General features: G+C 36.2%; 3 protein-coding genes across 3 annotated transcripts; 2 read left to right on the top strand and 1 right to left on the bottom strand.

The window, feature by feature from the left end:
- The first annotated feature begins 600 nt into the window (after positions 1–600).
- Positions 601–3,181, top strand: LOC121762218 (putative late blight resistance protein homolog R1B-17). The gene is made up of 2 exons (XM_042158029.1): positions 601–1,231; positions 1,284–3,181. Exons 1-2 carry the CDS (start codon positions 601–603, stop codon positions 3,179–3,181), a joined length of 2,529 nt encoding a protein of 842 aa, XP_042013963.1.
- A 5,232-nt stretch (positions 3,182–8,413) lies between these two features.
- LOC121762470 (protein DCL, chloroplastic-like) lies at positions 8,414–10,913 on the bottom strand. The gene is made up of 3 exons (XM_042158354.1): positions 10,401–10,913; positions 9,664–9,778; positions 8,414–8,666 (listed from the first exon to the last, which is right to left on the bottom strand). The coding sequence occupies exons 1-3, from the start codon at positions 10,751–10,753 to the stop codon at positions 8,475–8,477; spliced, it is 660 nt and encodes a 219-aa protein (XP_042014288.1). The 5' UTR covers positions 10,754–10,913; the 3' UTR covers positions 8,414–8,474.
- Positions 10,914–12,227: 1,314 nt separating this feature from the next.
- On the top strand, positions 12,228–14,208 carry LOC121762473 (glutamate receptor 2.7-like). Its single transcript, XM_042158357.1, has 2 exons — positions 12,228–12,506; positions 13,823–14,208. Exons 1-2 carry the CDS (start codon positions 12,413–12,415, stop codon positions 14,164–14,166), a joined length of 438 nt encoding a protein of 145 aa, XP_042014291.1. The 5' UTR covers positions 12,228–12,412; the 3' UTR covers positions 14,167–14,208.

Raw genomic sequence — 14,208 nt, 5'->3', positions numbered from 1 at the left:
CTATCTGACCTAGGTTCTATTTATATTTCGAACCAAGATCGTGGCATGCAGCATTTATTAGGTAGTGGATGTCGTGGAGATCGTGGCGACCTTGCATGGGTCCACTATCCTGCCTGAGTTAATGACTGCTTGACACCAATAAAATAGATCGTCGGTGTAGTGGAGGTGGAAATCTTGCATGAGTCCACTATCTCCTAGTTCGGTCGAATACTGAGACCGAACTGCTGAATTATTGCCGAGCAGCTTTTGCCGATCTGAGAGTAGAGCTTGATGCCGACCTGAGAGCAGAGCTTGATGAGTTGGCTTTCACCGAGCTGTAGGCTGGGGCCGAACTCTTTGGTTGTGCCGAACTGAACTCTTTAGTCACGCCGGACTGATACTCTTTAGTCATGCCGAACTGATACTCTGTCTCGGGCTTTACTGCTGTTGGGCTTGTTTATTTCGTACTCCATCACTACCGTTAATCGACACACGTGATTAGCAATTTCATTTCATCCCACAATTTCAAAAGTTAAAACCCTCTTTCTTCACCACCACTAGCTACTCCCTCTTCACCACCTATACCTCTGCCGCCGCCACTAGCTCTCCACTATTTAGGTGATGGCGGCTTTTGGTGCTGCGATTTCTCTCAAGATTACCATTAACCATATTCTAAAATCATCTCGCATTTCACTGGTTCCTGCCTCTTCTATACAAGTGTTACGATCTGCCTACGAGGCCATGGATCGCTTGATGACTGCTCTGTCAAAGTTGGACGACACCGGCTACAGTAAGATCAGGACGAAGGTGAATGCTTTGGATGAACGAATCAAAGAGGCCGTATGGGAATTCGAAGATTTACTAGAATCTCATTTCTATGATCAGATTCTTTCACAACTCGAAAGTGAGAGAGGTCACTTGTCTTTCTCGGTAGATCTGCAGAGTCTGCAACAGAGTGTTGATTTCTTCGTCGAGAGGATGACAGAGATGGAATTGGAGTACGATATTGAAGTGGTGAATATGCCTGAAGAAGAAGGCGAACCTATTGCCTCAAGGATTGATTTTGGTGGAATCAACTCATACATGGTTGGATTATCTGGGTTTTTTGAACATACTAGGGATTATCTTCTTGGAGAAGATGTATTGAATTGCTTATCAGTAATTGGGATGGCAGGGGTTGGAAAAACGACCATTGCTAAGAAAGTATTTGACGATGATTCAGAAACATTTCGAGCATCGAGCATGGGTCAAAGTGGGTCGAAAATGTGAATTCAATGAAATCTTACGATGTGTTCTTGCTCAAGTGGATCCCAACACTCGCCACCAAATGCTTACTCAAGGATTCTATGAGGACGACCAGAAATTAGTTGGACTCTTGAAAGAGAGATTGAAGGATAAGAAATGTCTCATTGTGTTGGATGATGTATGGAAATGGGATACACGATTCATGGATAACTTGTCACAAGAAAATGTCAGAGTCTTGCTTACAAGCCGGAAAAAAATTAAAGAATGTCCATATAAACGAGTAAGCTTGTTGAATGAAGAAGAAAGTAAGAAATTACTTGGTGAGAAGGTATTCGGTGAAAAGGGCTTCCCTCCTGACCTTGAGGAGTTGGGAAAGAAGATTGCCGAAAAATGTGAAGGTCTTCCACTTATGATAGCCACAGTTGCAGATCTCCTATCCAAAGAAGACAAGACACCAAAATTTTGGACTGAGGTAGCAAAGAAACAACATAATTCAGTCTTTGTGGATGCATACAATCAAATATCGGAGGTATTTTTCCCAAGCTATGAATACTTAGATCAATATTTGAAAATGCTCTTTCTCTATTTGGGGGCTTACCCTTCACACAGTGATATCTACAGTAAGGAATTCCTTCATCAGATAAATGCGGAAGGATTTTTTGGACACTGTCTCTATGAATGTGTAAAGGAATGCTTGAATGTGCTTTCTGATTGGTATCATCTTGTTCTACATGAACGCAATATTGGTTCCTGGTTTTCAAAGAACAAGTTAAGCGTGCATTCTTGCTGGCAGCACCTGTGTAAGAAAGAAGCAAGTAAGATCAAGTTTTTGCTTGTTATACAAAGTTGCGATGATGTTACGAAAGGCCAGCGTCGGTTGTGTGCGCATTGCAACACTTTATTTGCCTTCGAACAAGTGTATGATGCAATAAAAAGTGATTGTGCGTCCACTGCCCGTTCTCTCCTTTGTTATGGTCCTTACCACGAATATCCAATTCCAATACATGCCATGGATTTTAAGTTGCTTAGGGTACTTATCGCTGTTCAGGTCCGATTTTACCATATCCCACTTGAAATTATGAAACTAGTTTGTCTAAAGTTTCTTTCCCTAAGATGCAACAAAGATCTCCCTGCTTCCATATCCAACCTTATTCAACTTCAATCCCTTATTATTGAGCAGCATACGAACATTAAAAAGCGTGGAGCTTTGTCATACATGCCGGTTGAAGTATGGGACATGCAGGAACTAGAGCATCTTGAGGTAATTGGAAGAGACCTACCAACCCCTAGTTCTGATGCTACTTTAGAAACGCTCGGTTGTCTTTTAGGTGTGAGTGCAAAGAGTTGCACTAAAGAAATTCTGAAAAGAATCCCTAATTTAACGATGTTAAGCATTGAGCAGGAGTTGAAGCCTTATGATGATGACGATGATATCAACCCACTGAGTGGCTTGGAATATATCTCAACCGAACTCCATAATTTGGGGACGCTTCTATATCATGTGCCTAACCCTGAGATGAGGCATGAGTGTATGGTTCCTCTTTCAATGTTCTCATCAAGTTTGAAGAGGTTGTTGTTGTGTGGCTTAGGGTGTTCATGGAAGCACATGAATGACATTGGTTCGCGACTACCAAATCTTGAGGAACTTATTTTAAATCACTACGCCTTTCAAGGCCCAGAGTGGGAGATACAATCAGATTGTTTTTTGAAACTCAAGACACTTGTTATTGATGATAATGATCTGGTGCGATGGATAGCTCAACAAGGAAGCCTCCCCAGGCTCGAGCTCCTAAGCATACGGCATTGCTACAAATTAAGACAACTCGATTGGACGCGTGATCCCTCAGTGGTCACAACGCCTACAATTGAATTAGTTGAGTGCAATCCCTTAGTTGTCGCTTCTACCAAGCAATTCCCAGAATCTCTCTTTACAGTTCGTTGCCACTCTTCTTTTTGAGATGAGAAGTCGTTGCTAGACTCTCAACTTGGCTAACAGGTTCGACCCCCTAATACTTCCCTACTTACAATTGACTGAAATATGGAATTTTATTGTGTTTTGCTATGTCCTGTTACAGTGTATGCTGGTTGATCTTTTAGTTACTAGTTAGTTTATGAATGAGAATTTAACATGCGAGTGTTGTTTAATTAAATAACATGTCTAAAATTTTTATGTGCTCACATCCTTTATTCATTTTCTGTTTTTTAGGGAAATGAAAGAGAGAGAAAGGATATCAAACGCTGTGTCAATGATTGGGAATTCTTGATTTTGTTGAGGATTATGAAACCTCATTGCTGGATAATGTTTGAATATTTATGTAATGGTTGAGACAAAGGGATTGTTGAAATTGTAATTTATGTGACTTGACAGCATGGTTTCGACTCTTGTAATTCTTGTTTCAATAACTTGTGAAGATATATATTGTGCTGTTGTTGGTTCTGTTAGGTTTGAGGTTTGAGGATTTCTGCATTTTTTGTGAGTTATAGTTGCTGTTGTTCGTTGCCCGTCGACATTACATACACACGTTTTCATCGGTAATGATAGTACTTCATCTATCCGCCATTAAATGTTCATATTTCCTTTTTTTATCTGTCCGCCAATAAATATATTTTTTGTTAAATCTAATTTCGTATTTGTCATTTTAATTTGATGGGATAGGGCATTGGTTAGGCTATTGCTTGGCTAGGACATTGGTTAGGTTGTTGCTGGTCCATGATGATGTGGCAGGAGGAGTTTTGAGGCTATTGCTAGGAGTTTGCTAGTCCACAACCACTATGGATGCTCTTGGTAAGTGTATCCTACATTCACTAACTCATTATACTCGTATTTTATTATAAAATAAATATATAAAAGTATGTCTCGCATTCCACTAACTGTTTCTTCCACTTTACTTTATAAAGTAAAACAATTTCTTAAAATCCGTGCTGATCATATATGGAACATTTAAATCAATAACGAGAAATTTCGGAATAAGGGGTTAAATTCGCTGACCTTTCGTAATTAGAGATTCAATTCGCTGACCTTTCGTAATTTGGGATCGAGACATGCGTATTCTTCAGAATAAGGGATTTATGATATTTTATCTTATTTATGTTCTTTTTTTACATTATTTCCCCCTAACCATTTATCAATTGCCTAGATTATCCCCTTCAAATTTTTACCTAAATTCTACTACTTCATCAAAAATTCAGCGCCGTTTCTGTGATCTCTCCCAAATCACCCGCCTTTTTTATTCCACACCTGCCTCCAACCTTCTCCTCTCCCCTACACGGCGCCTCCAAATGAATGCTCCGTATATTCTTCTCTTTGATTTTACAGTGGAGTTGCTCGATTTTGTGTATGTAGTGCCTGTGCCAGTGCAAGAACATAAATTCTATATGATGCTTTAACTTGGGATGCCATATAACGAAGTAGTTTTGTGTTTAAATTTTCTATAGTTTAATCGGTCTGTATTCCTAAAGGTATCTAGATTTGTATTTTAGGATAATTAACAAAGCCATTGCATGCTATGCAGAGATCATTGTTTACTGGATTAGGATTGTACTACTATATTTCACCGATTTACTGCTTTGGATTCCTCAGAAAGACTTTAAAGTTGATTGAGTGCACAATTAGGTCTTAATATCTCTTTCTCCAGCTATCTTATTTTGCTTCTAGTTCACGATTTTTACCTACTACTTTTCTTACTAGCCACTTACAAATTAGTCATAGATATCTCCTTGTTGAGATAGGAATTGAGTGATTGCAAGGCTATCGCTGCCTCTTTAGTTAAAAATTTGAAGGGGTAATTTAGGCAATTGATAAATGGTTAGAGGGAAATAATATTAAAAAAGAACATAAATAAGATAAAATATCATAAATCCCTTATTCTGAAAAATACGCATGCCTCGATCCCAAATTACGAAAGGTCAGCGAATTGAATCCCTAATTATGAAAGGTCAGCGAATTTAACCCTTGATTCTGAAATTTATCTTTAATCGTGGACGGAGAAATACTATTTTCATAAGTCATCTAGGTCAACACTCAACACACACAACGATATCCAATTTTTAATAGTAGTACCATACAATTTAATTAAACTTAAAATATATAAAGTGATATTCCCGCAGTCATGTATTGGAAATAATAGTACTATTATTCGTTACTCGTAAGTCATCTATTCTTGTAAATTTCCTGTGGCATGCTACATGAAATTTCCAGTTCCACGTCAGGCTCGAAGCGTGACAGCCGTTATGAAAAAGACTTTGTTCAAACCTCCATTTCTTTTAATCTCAACAGCCAATAACAACCATTAATAAAATCAGTTTGAAAAGGTCGCCATAATTTTTAACATAAATCTTATTCAATTTATCAAAGCCACTTAGATCCTCTCGTTCAACTATATATACATAATAAAAAAAATCATTATATAAGGGCATACCCTGCAGTGGTGAGGATGTCCCGGAGGATAACCCCGCGGACATTCCAAAAACACCTCCTGCCACGTCATACGGATTTCCCACTACGAATGCCACGTCATACGGACATCCCACTGCACAGTGGCGGACATCCCGACGGACTTCCCACAAAAAAAAATCACAAATTCACAAATTAAACAATTTCCGGAATTAAACAATTTACGAAATTAAAATTTCGTCAAGAATACGAAGAAAATGCAACCACTTTATTTAAAGAAAAGTTACATAATTATTCAAAAAACATACGTGATTTCTAAAAAAATACATAGTTAAAATAAAAATACATAGTTCAACGAGCCGTATATATAGTTGGTTATTTTAGGGTAATTGGATTAACTTGATTGATCAATATTGTCATAATGATCAATCAAGTTAAGTTTGGAAGTGCGAAGTGCACGCTTGTTTGAATTCATTATGATTAGACGGGGTTCGGGGGCAGCGCCCCCGAGTAGCGGTCCAAGGGGCGGCAGCCCCTGGCTGGGGTCGAGCTGTGTAGAAAATTCATCCGGAAATATAATTTCTAATAGTCGAAGGACTGATTTACGACGTTCGAAACACCTTAAAAACCTCCCTAACATATATAGAGTTTTTTAATAAAATAAAATAAAAAATAAAATAAAATCAGGACTTCCCCGCGAACGTCCGCCGTGTCAACGCAATGGCGGACGTCCGTACTGGCGTCCCGGGAAGGCCGCGGAATCCGGTGGCCACAGCGGACGTCCGTATCCACGTCACCCTTGCACAATGGCGGACGTCCCGCGCCGACGTCCGCTGAGATGGGCGCCACTGCTAATGCTCTAATAAAAAGTCAGTCTAAGGTAGAGGAATCAAAATAGAGTGGTTGGATGTTCCAATTTCTCATTAACTTGCAAGATTTCCCTCCAAATTGGAGGAAATTATTCTAATCCATCTTTGGGAATGCATACTCTCCACCTCTTACTATTTGTGTCATGCTGGTTGGTAGAGTCGACGATCTCATTGAAATCCACAATATGTCCGGAGCTGCGACCTCGCGGGGCTAATGTGAGCGTGGGAGTAATCATCGATGGGAGCTCAAGAATCGGAAAAGAGCAGAAGATAGCCATGAAAAATGGCTGCCAAAGATTTGAGCCATTGTTTGAAATTGTCAGATCCTTTTAATGGTTATCAGATCCTTTTAATGGTGAAATTGGGGGTAGGATCCCCTGCTGTGGGAAAACACAGCACCAAATGCTGTGAATTAAACGAAGTAGTTTTCCAATAAATCACATCAATTTATGTAGCTTATACAATGTAACATCCTTTTTTAGCCTTTTTTACTGCTTAATATTGACTTTAGAATTTCTTCCACCATATTTACTTTCTTATATAGAAACTAGTCTAGCAAATCTTATTAAATTTAATTATAATTAATTGGGATTAATTGTTATTTATAATTTTTTAAGTAATTAAATCTCTTACTGTAGTGATGTAACATATTTCATGGAAACATGTTTATTAGGCGTGGTACCTTATCGAAAATTCGATATAAGAAAAAATCATACATATACCTTACCAAAATATTCGGTATACCGAACTTTGGTATACCTTATTTTCGGTATAACGAATTTCAATACCAATATTGTACCTCATTTTCGGTATATGCCGTGCTTTTGCGGTATACCAAACTTTCAACATCAATGGAAATAGAATAATTGAATTTTTAAAATATTATTTATATTTTATAATACATAAAATATAGTATTGAACATATTTTATTATTATTATTGTTGTTATTATATTTATATTTCATAATGAATTATAATATATAAAATATATTTTATATATAATTATATTTAAATTTTACGGTATAATTTACGGTATGTTGCGGTATACCGTGACATATGAAAATTCATATCATTACCTTACCAAAATATTTCGGTAATGTATTATATTGCATCGAAAATTACGGTATACCTAAAATTTGGTATTATCGAAATTAGAATGTATTTTTTGATTAAAAAAATCTTAACACCTCATGTGGCTTCAATTGTGTTTTTATTTAGGCATTCATTTAAATATTGTATTACTGTATAATTTTATATGTGATGTCAGCTATTAATTGGGTGTAATGATTTTTTAACTTCAATTTTTAAAATTATTTTGTGTTTATGAAAGTAAATTTGGTGGAATTAAGTTATGAGTTGGCAGTGACAAGCAAATATGTACGGAGCAAGAAAGGGGAGGGAAGAGATTAATAAAATACACTATCGAATTAACTAAGTTGCAGAGATAATTAGTGAAAAAATTGATGTGATTTATGGGAATACTACTTCGTTTTATGCCACAGCATTTGGTGCTGTGTTTATTTCCACAGCAGGGGATCCTCATCCTTGAAATTGTCGAATGCTGGAATTGCGTATTGTTCATTTAGTGTGTTTATTTGTCGCTACTCATAATAGTTTTGGATAGAGCGTTCCTTATAACTAAAAACAGAATATTTGAATACTTGTGTTAATAGTAAAATAAAAGAATGGAATTAATTGAGTACCTCTTTTCCTAAAAAAATTATCATCACAATTCACAAGCTAAATTAAATTTATTATAATTAAAATAATAAATAAAACTTTATCTTAAAAACCTTACGTTTCCAAAACCTCATCCTTACCACTACTCCAAAAAAAGCATCGACGATCTAAAAAATATTTATGGATGCCTAAGTTTGGTCGACAAACAGAATTTACCAATATAAAATCAATTTTAGCCTCATATAATATTCTCTAATGACGCTTATTAAAAAAATAAATTAAATATTCTTTTTCTTTGTTCATGCATATCTACGTTAGTAACAATTTATGGGATATGAAAGACCCAACTGCATACGAATAAATAAAGCTGTCTGCGTATAAAGGGTAGTTTTTCTTTACCAAGCCCTTTATGCATTTCCAGTATGAGAAATCGACCAAATCTCCATCCTTGCGAACGATGAATAGACATCTCGAGCTTTCAAAAGTAGGATGGTACCCAATCTGTCGAGCAGATTCAAACATAACAAACTTTCAGCAATTACCTAACTGAATGAACCTTTTGAGATGCATAACTGAGCCTTGGCACATTTGAAAATCTCGTTTCACGAAATTTACAAGTAAAGCTAGCTATTTTTGGTATCACTTTCTGGTTGAGCCAACAAAAATTTGCCTATAGTAACTTTTGCCGAAAACATGACAGACGCAGGGCATAACATTACATTATGATAATACAAAAAAGTAAAAAGGTTGTTTTACGTTTACACTTGCTGAAAGTGTTCGACAGTAATATAAGCTTATAGCCTCTTGCATTGATATTTGATGACCTAATTGGACCGATTTTCCTACTTCATTTCTTCTCCTGAATGGCTGAACCCGAAAAAGGTACCATGAATCTAATGAAAGGACAACAGGGGACATGGATATTGTTAGAGCGTTTGGTTGTGAACTATTAAAACCTAGGTGTCCTCGACATGCCAAAATGTCAAAGGCGGGAAGAGATTACAAGGTTCAGTTTTTTCCCATTATTTTGTTTCTCTGCAGCCTAACTACATCTCGGAAGCCATCAGCATCAACAGTCCAATAAAAGGATGTCTATAGTTTTAGACGGAGTGCTGCCTTTGCTCAGTATGTAAGTTATTAATATGGGTCTTGAACATATGGATATTGCGACATTAGGCACTTTTCCTGCCTAAGGGTCAGTGTGGTTGAATATCTCTATTTGAAAATTAGTTACTATGCATTTCTTAAAAAAGAGAGACAAAAAAGGCAAAGCATCCACACAATTTGGTCATACATAAGTCACGAAATACTGATTGGCATGTAACGAACGCAGGCGACATTTTTTTTGTACACACTGCTTGGAAAATGTTTCAGCAGTGTAGCTCTTTTCTAAACTCATGCAAGTAATGTTCAAGTTTATTAGTTTGAAAACAGGGGAGCTTCATAGACTTGACAAAATTGTATGAAAACTCAATCACAGACAGTGTAAGAGAGATACCGTGATGTAATCAACTCCAGATCCTATCTTGTCTTCATATGTTGGATGATAAGGAAGCACCCTCTCTAGAATAGTTCTCTCATGTTCAGGACTCAACCTATTGCCACATTCATACCTGCAATATAAAAATCATATGGGGATAAGTGTGACAAAAATGTTACACCACCTCATATCATTCACCGGTAATCCACGAACAAACACGTTTCTTGCTGACATCCCTCTGGTCCTCAGACAAGGTCCATCATTCTAGTTCCAACTCTAAGGTATCTCCCAACCGAATACAAGATTCAATGATTCAATTACAAATTGATCAAGCTTCTCAACATAGTGTCCATTACCAGCACCCTCATCAATTTCTGTGCTCGTATATTACATTTAAAAATTGATAGATAAATCCTCTGTAACCCTAAAGAAACTTGAATACCCAATTATCAGTTTAGAATGGCCTCAAATCTTCCTGGCATTCTTTGAGAAGCTACACAAGCCAGTCATTGTGATCCTAAAACTAGAAACAGGGGATCATTCTCAAGCCCTTAAAAGACCGGTAAACATCTCCGAAACACGAATTTCCCTCTGTTCCATAATCCTAATTCAAAATCCAAGGTAGTTCCCAAGATTCAATCACAAGTGTGTATTTTTATCATTGTATGCAACATAAATACACATAATGTAAGCTGAAAAGGCAAAAACCACAGAAGTAAATCAAATTAGTGAAGGAAGCTAAAAGAAGAGCTTACTTTCCAGAGTGAAGAATCATTCTAACAAATCCAACAAGAGGCACAGTGTCCTCCAAAATCTGATCCTCCCAATCCACCCACGTCTCACCATCTCCGCGCTTCCTATCACTCCCATCATCATCCGAATACTCCGCCGCCGAATCCTCCTCATCATTTGAAGCAGGGGACGGCGCCACCGGCTTCCTCAACAAGTCGCCGCGGCGGCCGTCCGACCTGGTCTTCACGGCGCGCAATCGAGCTTTGTGGAGCGGGAAATATATGGAAAATGGGGATAAAATTAGGTTTTGCGAAATTGGTTTTCTGTGAAATGAATATATAGTAGCTGAACTTGAAGATGCAATTGAACACGCCATACCAATCCAACTAAGACTGCGATGAAGTTTTTATGGACTGAATTAAACTTCCAATTTGCGAAAAGCAATCATATTTTCGATTGCTTTTGGTGAATTTTCTTCAGTCCAAAATTTTGTTTAGCAGTCGAAGAGTAGAAGAAGATAACACAAGGACAATGGTGAGAATTCCGGGTCGGTTCGGGATTTGATTGGGTCGGGTTGGACAACCATTTCCTAATACAAAAAATAAAGGTCGAAAATAAAAGCAACAATTAGTACAGATAAAATAAAATAAAATAAAATAAAATAAAATAAAATAAAATAAAATATAGCCATTGATAAAAATTAAAAGGGTAGTGATTTAGAGACATAATGTCTCATGCCATAATACCCCTATGTCATTTTGTCATAATCATACTTTATATTGTGACTAATTTGCCCTATTGTTGTTTTAGAAAGACAAATCTTAAATTATGAAATTTAATTAACACATACTTGCATTAATGTATTTATTCATAACATTAATTAGACTATTTAAAATCTTAATTAGAGTATTATTAAATGTACGTTAGATAATTTTATGGGAAATGCTAATAAAAATTTTAAAATATAAAATTAAAAATGATCGTTCTTATTAATAAAAATAATTGTGTTTATATATAAAAATTATTAATTTTATAAATAATAATTATAATTTTTGTGAGTATAAGATATTAATATTATTTTAATAATAAAATTTATTCTATTCATTAATAAAATTTATTGTAGTAATAAACTATTTTTATATTAAAATAATTTTACTAAAATTTATAAAGACTAATTTAATTAGAAACTCATGTATGTTAATATATAAGGACAACAAATTTATACTAATATTTTATATTTAAATTTTATACCCATAAATAAATGCAATAAAAGTAGAGAAACAAAATGAAGATTGCCAATCATAAATATACGGCCCCATGTTAACAAATACACTCCTTAATTAGATCTAATTAATATAGTAGTAGTACATTTTGTTGGGGATACTATCATCTAGGTCAACACTCAACACACACAATGATATCCAATTTTTAACACCATACAATTTAATTCAACTTATAGTGATACTCCCTCAGTTAAGTATCGGAAATAATAGTACTATTTGCTGCATTCGTTACTCGTAGGTCATCTGCTCTAGTGAATTTACTATAGCATGTTACATGAAGTTTCCATTTCCACGTCAGACTCGAAGCGTGACAGTCGTTATGAATAAGACATAGCCCTTTATTTGTTCAAGCCTCCATTTCTTTTAATCTCAAGAGCCAATAACTACCAATTAATAAAATCAGTTTGAATAAGTCTCCATTCCTTGTCCTTGAACATAAAATTCATTCAATCTCGTTCAACTAATAAAATAATCAATCTAAGGTAGAGGAATCAAAATAAAGTGGTTGGATGATGTTCCAATTTCTCATTAATTTGCAAGACTTTCCCTCAAAAGTGGAGGAAATTATTCTGGTCCTTGGTAGGGAATGCATTACTCTCCACCTCTTACTGTTTTTGACATGCTGGTTGGTGGACTCGACGAGCTCGTTGAAATCCGCAGTATGTCCGGAGCTGCTGCCACGCGGGGCCAATGTGAGTGTGGGAGTAATCATCGATGAGAGCACGAGAATCGGGAAAGAGCAGAAGATAGCCATGAAAATGGCTGCCAAAGATTTGGGCCATTGTTTGAACTTGGTTTTGCACATCAAAGATTTACATGGCAACTTAGCTCTTGCTGCTTCTGCTGGTATGCCATTCTTTACTTTAGATATATTTACTGAATTTACGTCACACTTATAGTATTTGCGTTAGGAAATAAATTCGATTTTCTCGTCTTCAAAGTTATGGATGAAATTTGACTTATGTCGAATTAGGTATTACTCCTACATTTTTTGGGACGTCTCATTCTGTATAAAATATCGTACTTCATTTAACAAGAAATGTACATATTTAAGTAGATTGAGACGGATGGATTATTATTTTAGAGGGAAGCTGTATCATATCGATCGTGTTTACCATGGTAATTAGGATATAAGGATGACAATATACAGAGTGTATTTGGAATTTCTGATTTCAGATACTAGCATATTCCATAACGAACGTATATATTAAAATTGAAATGGTGATCACATACAGATAAATAATACTATAATCAACGACTTGGGCTTTTACATAATTTTTTAGTCATCGTTTGACCACCACACTTTTGGGCATAACATTTTATCCATAACGAACGTATAGATTCCATATTTCCATGTAATAATGTTAGTAGGAGTATTACTTCATACCTTGTCCATAAAAAAGGTTTTGATTTAGAATGACAAAGAGTTATAATGCAAAAATTGGTAAAGTAAAAAAGAGAAAAAAATGATTTGAGTATTATAAAGGGAAACTTATTGATATATACTCCTTTCGTTTCTTATAATTTGTTACCATTTGACTCGACACGAGTTTTAAGAAATGTAATAGAAAGTGAGTTGAAAAAGTTAGTGGCATGTATGTCCTATTTTTATATATTAATTTTATAATAAAAATGTGAGTGGGAATGAATTAATGGAATGTGGGGTCCATTACCGAAAATGGTAAAAGTAAAAGGTGACAAATTTTTTGTGACGGACGAAAATGAAAATAAGTGACAAATTTTCAGGGACGGAGGGAGTAATTCCATTTTTGGACGGCACGGTTTTTAATGTGAAATTGGTAAAGTAAGAGAGATAGGGTGAAAAAGTGGGTAAAGTATGAGAGAGAGGAGAAAAAGTCGGAATAGTATGAGAGAGAAACTTTTCAGTTTAAGAAATAAAACTATTTTTGGTGGACATCCTAAAATGGCAAAACGAGACTATTTTTTGTGGACGGAGATAGTACTAATTTTAATAAATTGACCTAATATAGGGCTATTTTTTGTGAATAAAAGTAATCCTACTTACTAATAAAATGAGCATATAATGAATTACAAATCAATTACGAATGTCAATCAAGTCAACTCACTTAATTTCTTGCTTGTCAATAATATGTATTCGAGCTATTCAATTACTAGCCATTAACCGGAATCTTTTTATGCAGCACTGGATCTCATAAATCACAAACACATCGACACGATCATCGGAACCCTAACACTCGAACAAGCCGCATTCCTCACCCACCTCAAATCCCCACCACCCATCATCTCCCTCTCCCCGGCCGCCTCACCTCCACCGCAACCTCCCCCGTCCTTCAACCAGATGACCCTCCCCGTGGGCCACCAAATCCAATGCATCGCCTCACTCATCGCCCATTTCCACTGGAAAAATCCCATCTCAATCTCCCAAGACCCAACCCTCTTCCTCCCCCTCTCCCGCGCTCTCCACGCCCTCGACATCTCCATCTCCATCGAGCCCCACATGACCGCCACCGTGTTAAGAACCTAAATCCTTAACGATGAATTCCACACAAAATAAAGAAACGAGATG

This window comes from Salvia splendens, chromosome 13 (genome assembly GCF_004379255.2).
Source record: "Salvia splendens isolate huo1 chromosome 13, SspV2, whole genome shotgun sequence".
NCBI lineage: Eukaryota > Viridiplantae > Streptophyta > Magnoliopsida > Lamiales > Lamiaceae > Salvia > Salvia splendens.
The sequence above is the reverse complement of the archived record's forward strand: the minus strand, read 5'-3'. Positions and strand labels throughout refer to the sequence as shown.